The sequence below is a fragment of the Saccoglossus kowalevskii genome, chromosome 9 (genome assembly GCF_978046115.1).
Source record: "Saccoglossus kowalevskii chromosome 9, keSacKowa6.1, whole genome shotgun sequence".
Taxonomy (NCBI): domain Eukaryota; kingdom Metazoa; phylum Hemichordata; class Enteropneusta; family Harrimaniidae; genus Saccoglossus; species Saccoglossus kowalevskii.
Window position 1 is genome coordinate 22295614 of NC_140649.1, and position 24002 is coordinate 22319615.

Sequence of the window (24002 nt, forward strand, 5' to 3'; positions counted from 1 at the left end):
ATGGCAGTAATGTGTAGCACTCTGTGTTCAATTATTCTCTCATTGTTTAATTGTTTGCAACATTAAAGTATTCATGTATACATTCACATATGCCACAATTTCGTATGTTAAATATGCCTTGTGATATTACAAGATAATTAATTATTCAAAGAATAGTTGGAACAATTACCAATCCAGTTAAATTGAGCATGTGGATAAAATCACCTGACCGATTAACTTGGGTTTCAACTAAATTAACAATGCATATTTATCAACTTTGCCTTACTATACACTATACCACAAAGCATGTATGAATCAACAAAATATCATTTCATGTGTTACATACCTGTGCTATCAGAAGTCCGAACAACTGATACTGACTTCACGCATCTGCTGTTGTCAATTTCACTTCCCCAAGTACTGTGAAGTTCTTTTCTCTCCCACAGACCACATGTCCCGCCAATACCGACTACATTTCCTTCACTTGTCACTGTTATGTCTGAAACAACACCATCATCATCCACTTTTGTCCAGCTGCCTTCAACGCCTGGTCGTGTCCATAGTTTTCCACTCATACCAACTCCAAGAATTTCACCTGATGTCAACTGAGAAATGGATTTAACACAACAGCTATTTGCAACTGGTCCAGACCATTTACCTTCAATACCAGGTCGAGTCCATAAATTATTTCCAGTGCCAATCCCAATCAGCGAACCATCATTTAGGTATGTAATATCTGTTACACAACAGCTGTTTGCAATGGGTCCACTCCATTTACCATCTTTACCAGGTCTAGTCCAGAGTTGCTGATCTGTTCCAATACCAACAATTGTACCATCAGGAAAAGTTGTCATGGATGTTATACAGCAACTATCTGCTATTGGTCCCTCCCATAAAGCACTGATATCCTTGCGACTCCATAAGCTATTACCAGTTCCAACACCATAGAAGCCATGTTGTTTTTCATCAGATGCTGTAACTGAGCTGGATGGAAATTTTCCACCTGCAAGTATAATACAATATTGTATTAAAACGAATGTTTGGCAAATTGAATTAGATATTAAATGAAATGGGCGTTCTGAAAAGTAACAGAAAATGTTTTTATGGCAGTATTGTGTAGCACTCTGTGTTCAATTATTCTCTCATTGTTTAATTGTTTGCAACATTAAAGTATTCATGTATATATTCACATATGCCACAATTTCGTATGTTAAATGTGCCTTGTGATATTACAAGATAATTAATTATTCAAAGAATAGTTGGAACAATTACCAATCCAGTTAAATTGAGCATGTGGATAAAATCACCTGACCGATTAACTTGGGTTTCAACTAAATTAACAATGCATATTTATCAACTTTGCCTTACTATACACTATACCACAAAGCATGTATGAATCAACAAAATATCATTTCATGTGTTACATACCTGTGCTATCAGAAGTCCGAACAACTGATACTGACTTCACGCATCTGCTGTTGTCAATTTCACTTCCCCAAGTACTGTGAAGTTCTTTTCTCTCCCACAGACCACATGTCCCGCCAATACCGACTACATTTCCTTCACTTGTCACTGTTATGTCTGAAACAACACCATCATCATCCACTTTTGTCCAGCTGCCTTCAACGCCTGGTCGTGTCCATAGTTTTCCACTCATACCAACTCCAAGAATTTCACCTGATGTCAACTGAGAAATGGATTTAACACAACAGCTATTTGCAACTGGTCCAGACCATTTACCTTCAATACCAGGTCGAGTCCATAAATTATTTCCAGTGCCAATCCCAATCAGCGAACCATCATTTAGGTATGTAATATCTGTTACACAACAGCTGTTTGCAATGGGTCCACTCCATTTACCATCTTTACCAGGTCTAGTCCAGAGTTGCTGATCTGTTCCAATACCAACAATTGTACCATCAGGAAAAGTTGTCATGGATGTTATACAGCAACTATCTGCTATTGGTCCCTCCCATAAAGCACTGATATCCTTGCGACTCCATAAGCTATTACCAGTTCCAACACCATAGAAGCCATGTTGTTTTTCATCAGATGCTGTAACTGAGCTGGATGGAAATTTTCCACCTGCAAGTATAATACAATATTGTATTAAAACGAATGTTTGGCAAATTGAATTAGATATTAAATGAAATGGGCGTTCTGAAAAGTAACAGAAAATGTTTTTATGGCAGTATTGTGTAGCACTCTGTGTTCAATTATTCTCTCATTGTTTAATTGTTTGCAACATTAAAGTATTCATGTATATATTCACATATGCCACAATTTCGTATGTTAAATGTGCCTTGTGATATTACAAGATAATTAATTATTCAAAGAATAGTTGGAACAATTACCAATCCAGTTAAATTGAGCATGTGGATAAAATCACCTGACCGATTAACTTGGGTTTCAACTAAATTAACAATGCATATTTATCAACTTTGCCTTACTATACACTATACCACAAAGCATGTATGAATCAACAAAATATCATTTCATGTGTTACATACCTGTGCTATCAGAAGTCCGAACAACTGATACTGACTTCACGCATCTGCTGTTGTCAATTTCACTTCCCCAAGTACTGTGAAGTTCTTTTCTCTCCCACAGACCACATGTCCCGCCAATACCGACTACATTTCCTTCACTTGTCACTGTTATGTCTGAAACAACACCATCATCATCCACTTTTGTCCAGCTGCCTTCAACGCCTGGTCGTGTCCATAGTTTTCCACTCATACCAACTCCAAGAATTTCACCTGATGTCAACTGAGAAATGGATTTAACACAACAGCTATTTGCAACTGGTCCAGACCATTTACCTTCAATACCAGGTCGAGTCCATAAATTATTTCCAGTGCCAATCCCAATCAGCGAACCATCATTTAGGTATGTAATATCTGTTACACAACAGCTGTTTGCAATGGGTCCACTCCATTTACCATCTTTACCAGGTCTAGTCCAGAGTTGCTGATCTGTTCCAATACCAACAATTGTACCATCAGGAAAAGTTGTCATGGATGTTATACAGCAACTATCTGCTATTGGTCCCTCCCATAAAGCACTGATATCCTTGCGACTCCATAAGCTATTACCAGTTCCAACACCATAGAAGCCATGTTGTTTTTCATCAGATGCTGTAACTGAGCTGGATGGAAATTTTCCACCTGCAAGTATAATACAATATTGTATTAAAACGAATGTTTGGCAAATTGAATTAGATATTAAATGAAATGGGCGTTCTGAAAAGTAACAGAAAATGTTTTTATGGCAGTATTGTGTAGCACTCTGTGTTCAATTATTCTCTCATTGTTTAATTGTTTGCAACATTAAAGTATTCATGTATATATTCACATATGCCACAATTTCGTATGTTAAATGTGCCTTGTGATATTACAGGATAATTAATTATTCAAAAAATAGTTGGAACAATTACCAATCCAGTTAAAAAGAGCATGTGGATAAAATCAACTGACCGTTTAACTTGGGTTTCAACTAAATTAACAATGCATATTTATCAATTTTGCCTTACTATACACTATAGCACAAAGCATGTATGAATCAACAAAATATCATTTCATATGTTACATACCTGTGCTATCAGAAGTTCGAACAACTGATACTGACTTCACGCATCTACTGTTGTCAATTTCACTTCCCCAAGTACTGTGAAGTTCTTTTCTCTCCCACAGACCACATGTCCCGCCAATACCGACTACATTTCCTTCACTTGTCACTGTTATGTCTGAAACAACACCATCATCATCCACCTTTGTCCAGCTGCCTTCAACGCCTGGTCGTGTCCATAGTTTTCCACTCATACCAACTCCAAGAATTTCACCTGATGTCAACTGAGAAATGGATTTAACACAGCAGCTATTTGCAACTGGTCCAGACCATTTACCTTCAATACCAGGTCGAGTCCATAAATTATTTCCAGTGCCAATCCCAATCAGTGAACCATCATTTAGGTATGTAATATCAGTTACACAACAGCTGTTTGCAATGGGTCCACTCCATTTACCATCTTTACCAGGTCTAGTCCAGAGTTGCTGATCTGTTCCAATACCAACAATTGTACCGTCAGGAAAAGTTGTCATGGATGTTATACAGCAACTATCTGCTATTGGTCCCTCCCATAAAGCACTGATATCCTTGCGACTCCATAAGTTATTCCCAGTTCCAACACCATAGAAGCCATGTTGTGTTTCATCAGATGAAGTATCTGAGCTGGATGGAACTTTTCCACCTGCTAGTATAACACAATATTGTATTAAAACGAAGGTTCTGGAAAATTGAATTGGTTATTAAATGAAATGGGCGTACTGCAAAGTAGCAGAAAATGTTTTTATGGCAGTATTGTGTAGCACACTGCATTCCATTATTAATTCGTTGTTTAATTGTTTGCAACATTAAAGTATTCATGTATACATTCACATATGCCACAATTTCTTATGTTAAATGTGCCTTGTGATATTACAAGATAATTAATTATTCAAAAAATAGTTGGCATGATTACCAATCTAGTTAAAGTGAATATGTGAATAAAATTAACTAATCATTTTACTTAAGGTTCAACTAAATCAACAATGCATATTTATCAATTTTGCCTTACTATACACTATAGCACAAAGCATGTGTGAATCAACAAAATATCATTTCATGTGTTACATACCTGTGCTATCAGAAGTTCGAACAACTGATACTGACTTCACGCATCTGCTGTTGTCAATTTCACTTCCCCAAGTACTGTGAAGTTCTTTTCTCTCCCACAGACCACATGTCCCGCCAATACCGACTACATTTCCTTCACTTGTCACTGTTATGTCTGAAACAACACCATCATCATCCACCTTTGTCCAGCTGCCTTCAACGCCTGGTCGTGTCCATAGTTTTCCACTCATACCAACTCCAAGAATTTCACCTGATGTCAACTGAGAAATGGATTTAACACAGCAGCTATTTGCAACTGGTCCAGACCATTTACCTTCAATACCAGGTCGAGTCCATAAATTATTTCCAGTGCCAATCCCAATCAGCGAACCATCATTTAGGTATGTAATATCAGTTACACAACAGCTGTTTGCAATGGGTCCACTCCATTTACCATCTTTACCAGGTCTAGTCCAGAGTTGCTGATCTGTTCCAATACCAACAATTGTACCATCAGGAAAAGTTGTCATGGATGTTATACAACAACTATCTGCTATTGGTCCCTCCCATGGAGCACTGATATCCTTACGACTCCATAAGTTATTACCAGTTCCAATACCATAGAAGCCATGCTGTGTTTCATCAGATGAAGTATCTGAGCTGGATGGAATTTTTCCACCTGTAAAGTGAATGCAGTAACATCTGAGGTAGTTTAATTTGTGATATATAAAATTCAGGTTTGTTTCATTTTTCGTCTCCCATATATAGACGTTGCTTGGCCAACACTTGAGATTACTGTGTGTGCATCACCAGACGTGGATCGTAGTAACATATTCTCAAACTGACTGGAATTTTGCAAACAACTGGAAATAGTTGTTACTCGTAACATTTCATAAATACTAAAACTGTATTTGGTTTTATGTAGCGATGCCATTACATACGTATAATTTACATTCTTCACGAGACTGTTCATTATGAACTGACTGAATGGTTTCGCAGTTGGTCAGAGAAGTTCGACCTAATTTGTTTAAATTGTTGTCTAAATGTTGTCTGACCAAGAAAATGCATTCATATTTTGATGCTTTAAAATGTCATCAGTGTGTAGACAAATACTTCAAAATTGTCTTCATATAAAAAAAATGTAAACCACGTATGCCCACGATTCTGTAGATAGCTGTTTTACCATGTTTGGACTTCATAGTAAACAACTCACAGTGTTATACATTGAAACATATAAATACTTGTTTAACATGCGTTTGAGTTAGTTTTATAATTTGTCCGCACCAAATGTTTATATATGTGAACTAGGTGAAAGAAGACGTGATTTGCAAATGATATTTTCAGTGAAGTTGACACATGTTTGTGGTGAGCAGTATCATGATTTGTTGTCAGCCAAAGAAATTGTGGTCATAATTATAATATTGTATGGCGTATAGTGGACGGTGCAAGATGTAGTATGCGCTGTCACGTTGTCCCTGTGTTCAGATATTAATATTTGGAATTGATGTTAACCCAATACACTGTGCAATGAGTGCCGAGAAAATGTGCACATGCCCGCACTAGGCTACTGAGTACATATGCATACTAAGTCCCCAGTAGCCGCTTTGCCATATTTTATTCCTGTGAAAAAACATCCTAAACATCACACTTAATAGCCATTCTTGTCCGATTGGTGTCTACTTCGGATGGCTCAAGGTCTTTCAAAGATTTTTACCAAAGTGGCCAGGACAGTGGCAGTGCAGTAAACGACAATTTGTTATACATAGTAGTTTCGGTGACATCATCTATGTTTTATATCATGTAACACATTTAGTGGGTAATATACTATTTAATATTCATTGTTATTCAATGGCGTCTGACTGAGTCCCAACCAATTACAGCATGTGTAACAACATACTTTTAGGACAAAAGAGTTTTAATTTTGTCATCATCGATTTTGGATATTTCACGAATTTCAACTCTGATCGTTTGACAATCGTTTATGTGTATCAACACTAATGTGTCTATCAGTTAAAAAATATGAGCTTTTTTACCTGCATATAAACAAACAAAACTCTAAACTAATTGATGCCCGCAAATTACACTACAAATCCAAACAGGTGTCACTTGTCCAGTAGTAACTCAAGCAATGCAATAATATATATATATTACCTCTCACTACTCATAATGGTATAAATATTATTGCAATTTATAAAAACAAAAATCATGAACGTTTTATGGCGACCCACTTGCACCATTCAAATTTGAGTTCTGCACTTCGTACTGTATGTTGGCACACCATGTTATATGATGAACTCCACTGAGATGTTGCTTCATCTTAGCATTGAATTAAATAGACACATAGATGTTATTGCTCTTATTTAACATAAAACTACTGCACATAATAGAGGAGGTAGAACACGCATTTGGGCTAATTTTCAGTTCCATGTACTAAGATTACAATTACAATTCCCTAAGCCAATAATCTTTTGAACTTATTCAAATACGGGTTTTGTATATTGTGGGAAGGTGTGTTAGAAAAATCCATGAATTGAACCTACACAATGAAATTGTGCGTTGAATGGTTGGATATGGTGTGTTGAGTCAGATACACTACTGCCTCGTGTGTAAGATTAAAGATGCAGATGACGGTGGCAGCGATAATTTTGGAGTTAAATATCCCACAATTCGTTAGATTGGTTTTCAAAACTATATAATGTCATACAAATGTTCGCGCCATAACTAATATTTTTTAAAATCGCCAGAAACGTGAACCACGTTCGTCTGAAATTTGGTGTGTGGCTCGTGGTTTGGTCGACATTGAATTTAAGTACCTAACTCGGAAGTGCTCACATTTGTGAGATTCTCGTCGATCTGATGTCTCAGCAACATAAACATGTGCACTGATAGGCATATACACATTAATCACACGCATGTTGAAATGCGCAGTCAACACACTGAGTTGAAAGCAAACGAAGGCTGAAAGTTGATACAAGATTTATGAGAACTCTTGTTTGTGTTCGTTTGTATTTTTAATGTGCCTTTATCTTTACACCATAAACACTGCAGTATCGGAATAGTTGCATTTTTCTGTTGATTCAGAGCCGATTGAACGTAATGCGTAAACATTAAATCGCCTGATAATGTATATCTATGTTGTAATGTAAATATGGGCAATGGTATGATATAATATAATAATAATTGCCATCTTACCTGAAATGACTCCAGATATAGCAGTATCTAACGTTGTTTGATCTGGTACAGAGTTCTTTAACCAACAACCATTACTGTCAGTACGAAATGACCAAGCCTGGCAACCATTGGTCTGAATACATGCACAATAGCATTCTTCCGCACTATCTACCAAATTTGAATTACCATCATTCATGTCACCTCCAGGCCGGTCTTTACCAACATCAATACGATGTGATGATTTTGATGTATCTGATATATAACAGGGAAATGGAAAAATGGTGAATGTTTCTGATGCAAGATCTTACGTTATTCGCAAATGACCGTGAGCATCTTGTTGAGAGTGAGAGAACCACACGACTCAACACAAACCAAAAACTAATGTTCTATTTTCTACAACCATCCCGTTTCCTACGATGGTTATATAGGTAAGGGTACAATGGACGCAATGACTGTAATGAATAGAACAGTATTGAGTGGGGAGGCAAAACAAGGGCCTTCAGTGGCAATTTTTGAATCAATTATTTTACTCATTTTCAGGTTGATTAATTAGGATCATTCATATCATCACTGGATAGCAGAAAATGTTTTATGACTGTATAGAGGAGAACAATGTGTTCATGTATGAAACCACATATTACCAGTTCCAACACCATAGAAGCCTTGCTGTTTTTCATCAGATGAAGTATCTGAGCTGGATGGAATTTCTTCACCTGTAAAGATAACCCAATATTTTATCAAAAAGAATGTTCTCAAAAATTGAATTCGTTATTAAATGTTTTTATGACTGTATTGTGTAGAACAATGTGTTACATTATTCACTTGGTGTTTAATTGTCGGCAACATTGAAGTGTTCATATATACATTTATATTTGGTACAATCTCTAACGTCGTTGTGCCTTGTGACATTACATTTAACATCATAAACACAGCCGTATTGAAACAATTGCATTTATTATCAAATTAAACGTCAAAATTTCATATTGATTAAGAGATGATGTAATGTAATGATGAATGTATGATGTAATGCAAATATGGGTAATGGTATGATATAATTGACTAATAATTGTTATCTTGTTAATAATTGCGTGTAGAACACTATTATATTAATAACTTTCGTTTAAGTGTAGGCGACATTAAAGTATTCGCGTATGAAATTACATATTACCAGTTCCAACACCATAGAAATCCTGCTGTTTTTCATCAGATGCAGTATCTGATCTAGATGGAATTTTTCCACCTGCAAGTATAATACAATATTGTATTAAAACGAATGTTCTGGCAAATTGAATTAGATATTAAATGAAATGGGTGTTCTGAAAAGTAACAGAAAATGTTTTTATGGCAGTATTGTGTAGCACTCTGTGTTCAATTATTCTCTCATTGTTTAATTGTTTGCAACATTAACGTATTCATGTATACATTCACATATGCCACAATTTCGTATGTTAAATGTGCCTTGTGATATTACAGGATAATTAATTATTCAAAGAATAGTTGGAACAATTACCAATCCAGTTAAAATGAGCATGTGGATAAAATCAACTGACCGTTTAACTTGGGTTTCAACTAAATTAACAATGCATATTTATCAACTTTGCCTTACTATACACTATAGCACAAAGCATGTGTGAATCAACAAAATATCAATTCATGTGTTACATACCTGTGCTATCAGAAGTTCGAACAACTGATACTGACTTCACGCATCTACTGTTGGCAACTTCACTTCCCCAAGTACTGTGAAGTTCTTTTCTCTCCCACAGACCACATGTCCCGCCAATACCGACTACATTTCCTTCACTTGTCACTGTTATGTCTGAAACAACACCATCATCATCCACCTTTGTCCAGCTGCCTTCAACGCCTGGTCGTGTCCATAGTTTTCCACTCATACCAACTCCAACAATTTCACCTGATGTCAACTGAGAAATGGATTTAACACAGCAGCTATTTGCAACTGGTCCAGACCATTTACCTTCAATACCAGGTCGAGTCCATAAATTATTTCCAGTGCCAATCCCAATCAGCGAACCATCATTTAGGTATGTAATATCAGTTACACAACAGCTGTTTGCAATGGGTCCACTCCATTTACCATCTTTACCAGGTCTAGTCCAGAGTTGCTGATCTGTTCCAATACCAACAATTGTACCATCAGGAAAAGTTGTCATGGATGTTATACAGCAACTATCTGCTATTGGTCCCTCCCATGAAGCACTGATATCCTTGCGACTCCATAAGTTATTACCAGTTCCAACACCATAGAAGCCATGTTGTTTTTCATCAGATACAGTAACTGAGCTGGATGGAAATTTTCCGCCTGAAAGTATAATACAATATTGTATTAAAACGAATGTTTGGCAAATTGAATTAGATATTAAATGAAATGGGCGTTCTGAAAAGTAACAGAAAATGTTTTTATGGCAGTATTGTGTAGCACTCTGTGTTCAATTATTCTCTCATTGTTTAATTGTTTGCAACATTAAAGTATTCATGTATACATTCACATATGCCACAATTTCGTATGTTAAATGTGCCTTGTGATATTACAAGATAATTAATTATTCAAAGAATAGTTGGAACAATTACCAATCCAGTTAAAATGAACATGTGGATAAAATCACCTGACCGTTTAACTTGGGTTTCAACTAAATCAACAATGCATATTTATCAACTTTGCCTTACTATACACTATAGCACAAAGCATGTGTGAATCAACAAAATATCATTTCATGTGTTACATACCTGTGCTATCAGAAGTCCGAACAACTGATACTGACTTCACGCATCTGCTGTTGTCAATTTCACTTCCCCAAGTACTGTGAAGTTCTTTTCTCTCCCACAGACCACATGTCCCACCAATACCGACTACATTTCCTTCACTTGTCACTGTTATGTCTGAAACAACACCATCATCATCCACCTTTGTCCAGCTGCCTTCAACGCCTGGTCGTGTCCATAGTTTTCCACTCATACCAACTCCAAGAATTTCACCTGATGTCAACTGAGAAATGGATTTAACACAGCAGCTATTTGCAACTGGTCCAGACCATTTACCTTCAATACCAGGTCGAGTCCATAAATTATTTCCAGTGCCAATCCCAATCAGCGAACCATCATTTAGGTATGTAATATCAGTTACACAACAGCTGTTTGCAATGGGTCCACTCCATTTACCATCTTTACCAGGTCTAGTCCAGAGTTGCTGATCTGTTCCAATACCAACAATTGTACCATCAGGAAAAGTTGTCATGGATGTTATACAGCAACTATCTGCTATTGGTCCCTCCCATGAAGCACTGATATCCTTGCGACTCCATAAGTTATTACCAGTTCCAACACCATAGAAGCCATGTTGTTTTTCATCAGATACAGTAACTGAGCTGGATGGAAATTTTCCTCCTGAAAGTATAATACAATATTGTATTAAAACGAATGTTTGGCAAATTGAATTAGATATTAAATGAAATGGGCGTTCTGAAAAGTAACAGAAAATGTTTTTATGGCAGTATTGTGTAGCACTCTGTGTTCAATTATTCTCTCATTGTTTAATTGTTTGCAACATTAAAGTATTCATGTATACATTCACATATGCCACAATTCCGTATGTTAAATGTGCCTTGTGATATTACAGGATAATTAATTATTCAAAAAATAGTTGGAACAATTACCAATCCAGTTAAAAAGAGCATGTGGATAAAATCAACTGACCGTTTAACTTGGGTTTCAACTAAATTAACAATGCATATTTATCAACTTTGCCTTACTATACACTATAGCACAAAGCATGTATGAATCAACAAAATATCATTTCATGTGTTACATACCTGTGCTATCAGAAGTTCGAACAACTGATACTGACTTCACGCATCTACTGTTGGAAATTTCACTTCCCCAAGTACTGTGAAGTTCTTTTCTCTCCCACAGACCACATGTCCCGCCAATACCGACTACATTTCCTTCACTTGTCACTGTTATGTCTGAAACAACACCATCATCATCCACCTTTGTCCAGCTGCCTTCAACGCCTGGTCGTGTCCATAGTTTTCCACTCATACCAACTCCAAGAATTTCACCTGATGTCAACTGAGAAATGGATTTAACACAGCAGCTATTTGCAACTGGTCCAGACCATTTACCTTCAATACCAGGTCGAGTCCATAAATTATTTCCAGTGCCAATCCCAATCAGCGAACCATCATTTAGGTATGTAATATCAGTTACACAACAGCTGTTTGCAATGGGTCCACTCCATTTACCATCTTTACCAGGTCTAGTCCAGAGTTGCTGATCTGTTCCAATACCAACAATTGTACCATCAGGAAAAGTTGTCATGGATGTTATACAGCAACTATCTGTTATTGGTCCCTCCCATAAAGCATTGATATCCTTGCGACTCCATAAGTTATTACCAGTTCCAACACCATAGAAGCCATGTTGTTTTTCATCAGATGCAGTATCTGAGCTGGGTGAAACTGTTCCATCTGCTAGTATAACACAATATTGTATTAAAACGAAGGTTCTGGAAAATTGAATTGGTTATTAAATGAAATGGGCGTACTGCAAAGTAGCAGAAAATGTTTTATGGCAGTATTGTGTAGCACACTGTATTCCATTATTAACTCGTTGTTTAATTGTTTGCAACATTAAAGTATTCATGTATACATTCACATATGTCACACTTTCTTATGTTAAATGTGCCTTGTGATATTACAAGATAATTAATTATTCAAAAAATAGTTGGCATGATTACCAATCCAGTTAAAGTGAATATGTGAATAAAATTAACTAATCATTTTACTTAAGGTTCAACTAAATCAACAATGCATATTTATCAATTTTGCCTTACTATACACTATAGCACAAAGCATGTATGAATCAACAAAATATCGATTCATGTGTTACATACCTGTGCTATCAGAAGTTCGAACAACTGATACTGACTTCACGCATCTACTGTTGGAAATTTCACTTCCCCAAGTACTGTGAAGTTCTTTTCTCTCCCACAGACCACATGTCCCGCCAATACCGACTACATTTCCTTCACTTGTCACTGTTATGTCTGAAACAACACCATCATCATCCACCTTTGTCCAGCTGCCTTCAACGCCTGGTCGTGTCCATAGTTTTCCACTCATACCAACTCCAAGAATTTCACCTGATGTCAACTGAGAAATGGATTTAACACAGCAGCTATTTGCAACTGGTCCAGACCATTTACCTTCAATACCAGGTCGAGTCCATAAATTATTTCCAGTGCCAATCCCAATCAGCGAACCATCATTTAGGTATGTAATATCAGTTACACAACAGCTGTTTGCAATGGGTCCACTCCATTTACCATCTTTACCAGGTCTAGTCCAGAGTTGCTGATCTGTTCCAATACCAACAATTGTACCATCAGGAAAAGTTGTCATGGATGTTATACAGCAACTATCTGTTATTGGTCCCTCCCATAAAGCATTGATATCCTTGCGACTCCATAAGTTATTACCAGTTCCAACACCATAGAAGCCATGTTGTTTTTCATCAGATGCAGTATCTGAGCTGGGTGAAACTGTTCCATCTGCTAGTATAACACAATATTGTATTAAAACGAAGGTTCTGGAAAATTGAATTGGTTATTAAATGAAATGGGCGTACTGCAAAGTAGCAGAAAATGTTTTATGGCAGTATTGTGTAGCACACTGTATTCCATTATTAACTCGTTGTTTAATTGTTTGCAACATTAAAGTATTCATGTATACATTCACATATGTCACACTTTCTTATGTTAAATGTGCTTTGTGATATTACAAGATAATTAATTATTCAAAAAATAGTTGGCATGATTACCAATCCAGTTAAAGTGAATATGTGAATAAAATTAACTAATCATTTTACTTAAAGTTCAACTAAATCAACAATGCATAATTATCAACTTTGCCTTACTATACACTATAGCACAAAGCATGTATGAATCAACAAAATATCGATTCATGTGTTACATACCTGTGCTATCAGAAGTTCGAACAACTGATACTGACTTCACGCATCTACTGTTGGAAATTTCACTTCCCCAAGTACTGTGAAGTTCTTTTCTCTCCCACAGACCACATGTCCCGCCAATACCGACTACATTTCCTTCACTTGTCACTGTTATGTCTGAAACAACACCATTATCATCCACCTTTGTCCAGCTGCCTTCAACGCCTGGTCGTGTCCATAGTTTTCCACTCATACCAACTCCAAGAATTTCACCTGATGTCAACTGAGAAATGGATTTAACACAGCAGCTATTTGCAACTGGTCCAGACCATTTACCTTCAATACCAGGTCGAGTCCATAAATTATTTCCAGTGCCAATCCCAATCAGCGAACCATCATTTAGGTATGTAATATCAGTTACACAACAGCTGTTTGCAATGGGTCCACTCCATTTACCATCTTTACCAGGTCTAGTCCAGAGTTGCTGATCTGTTCCAATACCAACAATTGTACCATCAGGAAAAGTTGTCATGGATGTTATACAGCAACTATCTGCTATTGGTCCCTCCCATGGAGCACTGATATCCTTACGACTCCATAAGTTATTACCAGTTCCAATACCATAGAAGCCATGTTGTGTTTCATCAGATGAAGTATCTGAGCTGGATGGAATTTTTCCACCTGTAAAGTGAATGCAGTAACATCTGAGGTAGTTTAATTTGTGATATATAAAATTCAGGTTTGTTTCATTTTTCGTCTCCCATATATAGACGTTGCTTGGCCAACACTTGAGATTACTGTGTGTGCATCACCAGACGTGGATCGTAGTAACATATTCTCAAACTGACTGGAATTTTGCAAACAACTGGTAATAGTTGTTACTCGTAACATTTCATAAATACTAAAACTGTATTTGGTTTTATGTAGCGATGCCATTACATACATATAATTTACATTCTTCACGAGACTGTTCATTATGAACTGACTGAATGGTTTCGCAGTTGGTCAGAGAAGTTCGTCAGAGAAATTTGTTTAAATTCTAAATCACGTATGCCCACGATTCTGTAGATAGCTGTTTTACCATGTTTGGACTTCATAGTAAACAACTCACAGTGTTATACATTGAAAGATATAAATACTTGTTTAACATGCGTTTGAGTTAGTTTTATAATTTGTCCGCACCAAATGTTTATATATGTGAACTAGGTGAAAGAAGACGTGATTTGCAAATGATATTTTCAGTGAAGTTGACACATGTTTGTGGTGAGCAGTATCATGATTTGTTGTCAGCCAAAGAAATTGTGGTCATAATTATAATATTGTATGGCGTAGAGTGGACGGTGCAAGATGTAGTATGCGCTGTCACGTTGTCCCTGTGTTCAGATATTAATATTTGGAATTGATGTTAACCCAATACACTGTGCAATGAGTGCCGAGAAAATGTGCACATGCCCGCACTAGGCTACTGAGTACATATACATACTAAGTCCCCAGTAGCCGCTTTGCCATATTTTATTCTTGTGAAAAAACATCCTAAACATCACACTTAATAACCATTCTTGTCCGATTGGTGTCTACTTCGGATGGCTCAAGGTCTTTCAAAGATTTTTACCAAAGTGGCCAGGACAGTGGCAGTGCAGTAAACGACAATTTGTTATACATAGTATTTTCGGTGACATCATCTATGTTTTATACCATGTAACACATTTAGTGGGTAATATACTATTTAATATTCATTTTTATTCAATGGCGTCTGACTGAGTCCCAACCAATTACAGCATGTGTAACAACAGACTTTTAGGACAAAAGAGTTTTAATTTTGTCATCATCGATTTTGGATATTTCACGAATTTCAACTCTGATCGTTTGACAATCGTTTATGTGTATCAACACTAATGTGTCTATCAGTTAAAAAATATGAGCTTTTTTACCTGCATATAAACAAACAAAACTCTAAACTAATTGATGCCCGCAAATTACACTACAAATCCAAACAGGTGTCACTTGTCCAGTAATAACTCAAGCAATGCAATAATATATATATATTACCTCTCACTACTCATAATGGTATAAATATTATTGCAATTTATAAAAACAAAAAACATGAACGTTTATGGCGACCCACTTGCACCATTCAAATTTGAGTTCTGCACTTCGTACTGTATGTTGGCACACCATGTTATATGATGAACTCCACTGAGATGTTGCTTCATCTTAGCATTGAATTAAATAGACACATAGATGTCATTGCTCTTATTTAACATAAAACTACTGCACATAATAGAGGAGGTAGAACACGCATTTGGGCTAATTTTCAGTTCCATGTACTAAGATTACAATTACAATTCCCTAAGCCAATAATCTTTTGAACTTTTTCAAATACGGGTTTTGTAACCATGATGTGTTGAATATTGTGGGAAGGCGTGTTAGAAAAATCCATGAATTGAACCTACACAATGAAATTGTGCGTTGAATGGTTGGATATGGTGTGTTGAGTCAGATACACTACTGCCTCGTGTGTAAGATTAAAGATGCAGATGACGGTGGCAGCGATAATTTTGGAGTTAAATATCCCACAATTCGTTAGATTGGTTTTCAAAACTATATAATGTCATACAAATGTTCGCGCCATAACTAATATTTTTTAAAATCGCCAGAAACGTGAACCACGTTCGTCTGAAATTTGGTGTGTGGCTCGTGGTTTGGTCGACATTGAATTTAAGTACCTAACTCGGAAGTGCTCACATTTGTGAGATTCTCGTCGATCTGATGTCTCAGCAACATAAACATGTGCACTGATAGGCATATACACATTAATCACACGCATGTTGAAATGCGCAGTCAACACACTGAGTTGAAAGCAAACGAAGGCTGAAAGTTGATACAAGATTTATGAGATCTCTTGTTTGTGTTCGTTTGTATTTTTAATGTGCCTTTATTTTTACACCATAAACACTGCAGTATCGGAATAGTTGCATTTTTCTGTTGATTCAGAGCCGATTGAACGTAATGCGTAAACATTAAATCGCCTGATAATGTATATCTATGTTGTAATGTAAATATGGGCAATGGTATGATATAATATAATAATAATTGCCATCTTACCTGAAATGACTCCAGATATAGCAGTATCTAACGTTGTTTGATCTGGTACAGAGTTCTTTAACCAACAACCATTACTGTCAGTACGAAATGACCAAGCCTGGCAACCATTGGTCTGAATACATGCACAATAGCATTCTTCCGCACTATCTACCAAATTTGAATTACCATCATTCATGTCACCTCCAGGCCGGTCTTTACCAACATCAATACGATGTGATGATTTTGATGTATCTGATATATAACAGGGAAATGAAAAAATGGTGAATGTTTCTGATGCAAGATCTTACGTTATTCGCAAATGACCGTGAGTATCTTGTTGAGAGTGAGAGAACCACACGACTCAACACAAACCAAAAACTAATGTTCTATTTTCTACAACCATCCCGTTTCCTACGATGGTTATATAGGTAAGGGTACAATGGACGCAATGACTGTAATGAATAGAACGGCATTGAGTGGGGAGGCAAAACAAGGGCCTTCAGTGGCAATTTTTGAATCAATTATTTTACTCATTTTCAGGTTGATTAATTAGGATCATTCATATCATCACTGGATAGCAGAAAATGTTTTATGACTGTATAGAGGAGAACAATGTGTTCATGTATGAAACCACATATTACCAGTTCCAACACCATAGAAGCCTTGCTGTTTTTCATCAGATGAAGTATCTGAGCTGGATGGAATTTCTTCACCTGTAAAGATAACCCAATATTTTATCAAAAAGAATGTTCTCAAAAATTGAATTCGTTATTAAATGTTTTTATGACTGTATTGTGTAGAACAATGTGTTACATTATTCACTTGGTGTTTAATTGTCGGCAACATTGAAGTGTTCATATATACATTTATATTTGGTACAATCTCTAACGTCGTTGTGCCTTGTGACATTACATTTAACATCATAAACACAGCCGTATTGAAACAATTGCATTTATTATCAAATTAAACGTCAAAATTTCATATTGATTAAGAGATGATGTAATGTAATGATGAATGTATGATGTAATGCAAATATGGGTAATGGTATGATATAATTGACTAATAATTGTTATCTTGTTAATAATTGCGTGTAGAACACTATTATATTAATAACTTTCGTTTAAGTGTAGGCGACATTAAAGTATTCGCGTATGAAATTACATATTACCAGTTCCAACACCATAGAAATCCTGCTGTTTTTCATCAGATGCAGTATCTGATCTAGATGGAATTTTTCCACCTGCAAGTATAAAACAATATTGTATTAAAACGAATGTTCTGGCAAATTGAATTAGATATTAAATGAAATGGGCGTTCTGAAAAGTAACAGAAAATGTTTTTATGGCAGTATTGTGTAGCACTCTGTGTTCAATTATTCTCTCATTGGTTAATTGTTTGCAACATTAAAGTATTCATGTATACATTCACATATGCCACAATTTCGTATGTTAAATGTGCCTTGTGATATTACAGGATAATTAATTATTCAAAGAATAGTTGGAACAATTACCAATCCAGTTAAAATGAGCATGTGGATAAAATCAACTGACCGTTTAACTTGGGTTTCAACTAAATTAACAATGCATATTTATCAATTTTGCCTTACTATACACTATAGCACAAAGCATGTGTGAATCAACAAAATATCATTTCATGTGTTACATACCTGTGCTATCAGAAGTTCGAACAACTGATACTGACTTCACGCATCTACTGTTGGAAATTTCACTTCCCCAAGTACTGTGAAGTTCTTTTCTCTCCCACAGACCACATGTCCCGCCAATACCGACTACATTTCCTTCACTTGTCACTGTTATGTCTGAAACAACACCATCATCATCCACCTTTGTCCAGCTGCCTTCAACGCCTGGTCGTGTCCATAGTTTTCCACTCATACCAACTCCAAGAATTTCACCTGATGTCAACTGAGAAATGGATTTAACACAGCAGCTATTTGCAACTGGTCCAGACCATTTACCTTCAATACCAGGTCGAGTCCATAAATTATTTCCAGTGCCAATCCCAATCAGCGAACCATCATTTAGGTATGTAATATCAGTTACACAACAGCTGTTTGCAATGGGTCCACTCCATTTACCATCTTTACCAGGTCTAGTCCAGAGTTGCTGATCTGTTCCAATACCAACAATTGTACCATCAGGAAAAGTTGTCATGGATGTTATACAGCAACTATCTGCTATTGGTCCCTCCCATAAAGCACTGATATCCTTGCGACTCCATAAGTTATTACCAGTTCCAACACCATAGAAGCCATGTTGTTTTTCATCAGATGCAGTATCTGAGCTGGATGGAACTTTTCCACCTGCTAGTATAACACAATATTGTATTAAAACGAATGTTTGGCAAATTGAATTAGATATTAAATGAAATGGGCGTTCTGAAAAGTAACAGAAAATGTTTTTATGGCAGTATTGTGTAGCACTCTGTGTTCAATTATTCTCTCATTGTTTAATTGTTTGCAACATTAAAGTATTCATGTATACATTCACATATGCCACACTTTCTTATGTTAAATGTGCCTTGTGATATTACAAGATAATTAATTATTCAAAGAATAGTTGGAACAATTACCAATCCAGTTAAAATGAGCATGTGGATAAAATCACCTGACCGTTTAACTTGGGTTTCAACTAAATTAACAATGCATATTTATCAACTTTGCCTTACTATACACTATAGCACAAAGCATGTGTGAATCAACAAAATATCATTTCATGTGTTACATACCTGTGCTATCAGAAGTTCGAACAACTGATACTGACTTCACGCATCTACTGTTGGAAATTTCACTTCCCCAAGTACTGTGAAGTTCTTTTCTCTCCCACAGACCACATGTCCCGCCAATACCGACTACATTTCCTTCACTTGTCACTGTTATGTCTGAAACAACACCATCATCATCCACCTTTGTCCAGCTGCCTTCAACGCCTGGTCGTGTCCAAAGTTTTCCACTCATACCAACTCCAAGAATTTCACCTGATGTCAACTGAGAAATGGATTTAACACAGCAGCTATTTGCAACTGGTCCAGACCATTTACCTTCAATACCAGGTCGAGTCCATAAATTATTTCCAGTGCCAATCCCAATCAGCGAACCATCATTTAGGTATGTAATATCAGTTACACAACAGCTGTTTGCAATGGGTCCACTCCATTTACCATCTTTACCAGGTCTAGTCCAGAGTTGCTGATCTGTTCCAATACCAACAATTGTACCATCAGGAAAAGTTGTCATGGATGTTATACAGCAACTATCTGCTATTGGTCCCTCCCATAAAGCACTGATATCCTTGCGACTCCATAAGTTATTACCAGTTCCAACACCATAGAAGCCATGTTGTTTTTCATCAGATGCAGTATCAGAGCTGGATGGAACTTTTCCACCTGCTAGTATAACACAATATTGTATTAAAACGAAGGTTCTGGAAAATTGAATTGGTTATTAAATGAAATGAGCGTACTGCAAAGTAGCAGAAAAGGTTTTTATGGCAGTATTGTGTAGCACACTGAATTCCATTATTAACTCGTTGTTTAATTGTTTGCAACATTAAAGTATTCATGTATACATTCACATATGCCACAATTTCTTATGTTAAATGTGCCTTGTGATATTACAAGATAATTAATTAATTATTCAAAAAATAGTTGGCATGATTACCAATCCAGTTAAAGTGAATATGTGAATAAAATTAACTAATCATTTTACTTAAGGTTCAACTAAATTAACAATGCATATTTATCAACTTTGCCTTACTATACACTATACCACAAAGCATGTGTGAATCAACAAAATATCATTTCATGTGTTACGTACCTGTGCTATCAGAAGTTCGAACAACTGATACTGACTTCACGCATCTACTGTTGGAAATTTCACTTCCCCAAGTACTGTGAAGTTCTTTTCTCTCCCACAGACCACATGTCCCGCCAATACCGACTACATTTCCTTCACTTGTCACTGTTATGTCTGAAACAACACCATCATCATCCACCTTTGTCCAGCTGCCTTCAACGCCTGGTCGTGTCCATAGTTTTCCACTCATACCAACTCCAAGAATTTCACCTGATGTCAACTGAGAAATGGATTTAACACAGCAGCTATTTGCAACTGGTCCAGACCATTTACCTTCAATACCAGGTCGAGTCCATAAATTATTTCCAGTGCCAATCCCAATCAGCGAACCATCATTTAGGTATGTAATATCAGTTACACAACAGCTGTTTGCAATGGGTCCACTCCATTTACCATCTTTACCAGGTCTAGTCCAGAGTTGCTGATCTGTTCCAATACCAACAATTGTACCATCAGGAAAAGTTGTCATGGATGTTATACAGCAACTATCTGCTATTGGTCCCTCCCATGAAGCACTGATAGCCTTGCGACTCCATAAGTTATTACCAGTTCCAACACCATAGAAGCCATGTTGTTTTTCATCAGATACAGTAACTGAGCTGGATGGAAATTGTCCACCTGCAAGTATAATACAATATTGTATTAAAACGAATGTTTGGCAAATTGAATTAGATATTAAATGAAATGGGCGTTCTGAAAAGTAACAGAAAATGTTTTTATGGCAGTATTGTGTAGCACTCTGTGTTCAATTATTCTCTCATTGTTTAATTGTTTGCAACATTAAAGTATTCATGTATACATTCACATATGCCACAATTTCGTATGTTAAATATGCCTTGTGATATTACAAGATAATTAATTATTCAAAGAATAGTTGGAACAATTACCAATCCAGTTAAAATGAGCATGTGGATAAAATCACCTGACCGTTTAACTTGGGTTTCAACTAAATTAACAATGCATATTTATCAACTTTGCCTTACTATACACTATACCACAAAGCATGTATGAATCAACAAAATATCGATTCATGTGTTACATACCTGTGCTATCAGAAGTCCGAACAACTGATACTGACTTCACGCATCTGCTGTTGTCAATTTCACTTCCCCAAGTACTGTGAAGTTCTTTTCTCTCCCACAGACCACATGTCCCGCCAATACCGACTACATTTCCTTCACTTGTCACTGTTATGTCTGAAACAACACCATCATCATCCACCTTTGTCCAGCTGCCTTCAACGCCTGGTCGTGTCCATAGTTTTCCACTCATACCAACTCCAAGAATTTCACCTGATGTCAACTGAGAAATGGATTTAACACAGCAGCTATTTGCAACTGGTCCAGACCATTTACCTTCAATACCAGGTCGAGTCCATAAATTATTTCCAGTGCCAATCCCAATCAGCGAACCATCATTTAGGTATGTAATATCTGTTACACAACAGCTGTTTGCAATGGGTCCACTCCATTTACCATCTTTACCAGGTCTAGTCCAGAGTTGCTGATCTGTTCCAATACCAACAATTGTACCATCAGGAAAAGTTGTCATGGATGTTATACAGCAACTATCTGCTATTGGTCCCTCCCATGAAGCACTGATATCCTTGCGACTCCATAAGTTATTACCAGTTCCAACACCATAGAAGCCATGTTGTTTTTCATCAGATACAGTAACTGAGCTGGATGGAAATTGTCCACCTGCAAGTATAATACAATATTGTATTAAAACGAATGTTTGGCAAATTGAATTAGATATTAAATGAAATGGGCGTTCTGAAAAGTAACAGAAAATGTTTTTATGGCAGTATTGTGTAGCATTCTGTGTTCAATTATTCTCTCATTGTTTAATTGTTTGCAACATTAAAGTATTCATGTATATATTCACATATGCCACAATTTCGTATGTTAAATGTGCCTTGTGATATTACAGGATAATTAATTATTCAAAGAATAGTTGGAACAAATACCAATCCAGTTAAAATGAGCATGTGGATAAAATCAACTGATCGTTTAACTTGGGTTTCAACTAAATTAACAATGCATATTTATCAACTTTGCCTTACTATACACTATAGCACAAAGCATGTGTGAATCAACAAAATATCGATTCATGTGTTACATACCTGTGCTATCAGAAGTTCGAACAACTGATACTGACTTCACGCATCTACTGTTGGAAATTTCACTTCCCCAAGTACTGTGAAGTTCTTTTCTCTCCCACAGACCACATGTCCCGCCAATACCGACTACATTTCCTTCACTTGTCACTGTTATGTCTGAAACAACACCATCATCATCCACCTTTGTCCAGCTGCCTTCAACGCCTGGTCGTGTCCATAGTTTTCCACCCATACCAACTCCAAGAATTTCACCTGATGTCAACTGAGAAATGGATTTAACACAGCAGCTATTTGCAACTGGTCCAGACCATTTACCTTCAATACCAGGTCGAGTCCATAAATTATTTCCAGTGCCAATCCCAATCAGCGAACCATCATTTAGGTATGTAATATCAGTTACACAACAGCTGTTTGCAATGGGTCCACTCCATTTACCATCTTTACCAGGTCTAGTCCAGAGTTGCTGATCTGTTCCAATACCAACAATTGTACCATCAGGAAAAGTTGTCATGGATGTTATACAGCAACTATCTGCTATTGGTCCCTCCCATGAAGCACTGATATCCTTGCGACTCCATAAGTTATTACCAGTTCCAACACCATAGAAGCCATGTTGTTTTTCATCAGATGCAGTATCAGAGCTGGATGGAACTTTTCCACCTGCTAGTATAACACAATATTGTATTAAAACGAAGGTTCTGGAAAATTGAATTGGTTATTAAATGAAATGGGCGTACTGCAAAGTAGCAGAACATGTTTTTATGGCAGTATTGTGTAGCAAACTGCATTCCATTATTAATTCGTTGTTTAATTGTTTGCAACATTAAAGTATTCATGTATACAGTCACATATGCCACAATTTCTTATGTTAAGGTAGAGATGCAGTTTATTTGTGAATTTCAATCAAAAATAGTTTTTTTCGTTTTTTATATAGATTTTTATCTAAAGAACATTCTGTGAAAATTTGACCAATGAATTCTTATTGGAACACCGTTAAAATTGCTGTTTATTTTCTGGTTAAAAATAAAAAACACTCACACGTGGCAATGTTTATGTCCAATTGCCTAATTTGCATGAGTAACCAAATAACAGGACCTTTGATTGACAATATGCAAATCGAGATTGTACGTGTCATAGTTCATTCAATTC

At 36.4% G+C, this 24002-nt stretch overlaps 1 protein-coding gene across 1 annotated transcript in view; it reads right to left on the minus strand.

The window, feature by feature from the left end:
- Window positions 1-24002, minus strand: part of LOC144351800 (uncharacterized) — an 84423-nt gene that overhangs the window by 24940 nt on the left and 35481 nt on the right. Inside the window, exons 23-38 of the mRNA XM_085504002.1 lie at window positions 22857-23513; window positions 21775-22407; window positions 20693-21325; window positions 19606-20262; window positions 18524-19156; window positions 13798-14430; window positions 12716-13372; window positions 11634-12266; window positions 10558-11184; window positions 9495-10102; window positions 5740-5744; window positions 4655-5292; window positions 3572-4204; window positions 2490-3146; window positions 1408-2034; window positions 326-952 (exon numbers count right to left, since the gene is read on the minus strand). Of these exons, the coding sequence (XP_085360128.1) occupies window positions 326-952; window positions 1408-2034; window positions 2490-3146; window positions 3572-4204; window positions 4655-5292; window positions 5740-5744; window positions 9495-10102; window positions 10558-11184; window positions 11634-12266; window positions 12716-13372; window positions 13798-14430; window positions 18524-19156; window positions 19606-20262; window positions 20693-21325; window positions 21775-22407; window positions 22857-23513 (9558 nt within the window). The remainder of the gene's footprint in view (window positions 1-325; window positions 953-1407; window positions 2035-2489; window positions 3147-3571; window positions 4205-4654; window positions 5293-5739; window positions 5745-9494; window positions 10103-10557; window positions 11185-11633; window positions 12267-12715; window positions 13373-13797; window positions 14431-18523; window positions 19157-19605; window positions 20263-20692; window positions 21326-21774; window positions 22408-22856; window positions 23514-24002) is intronic.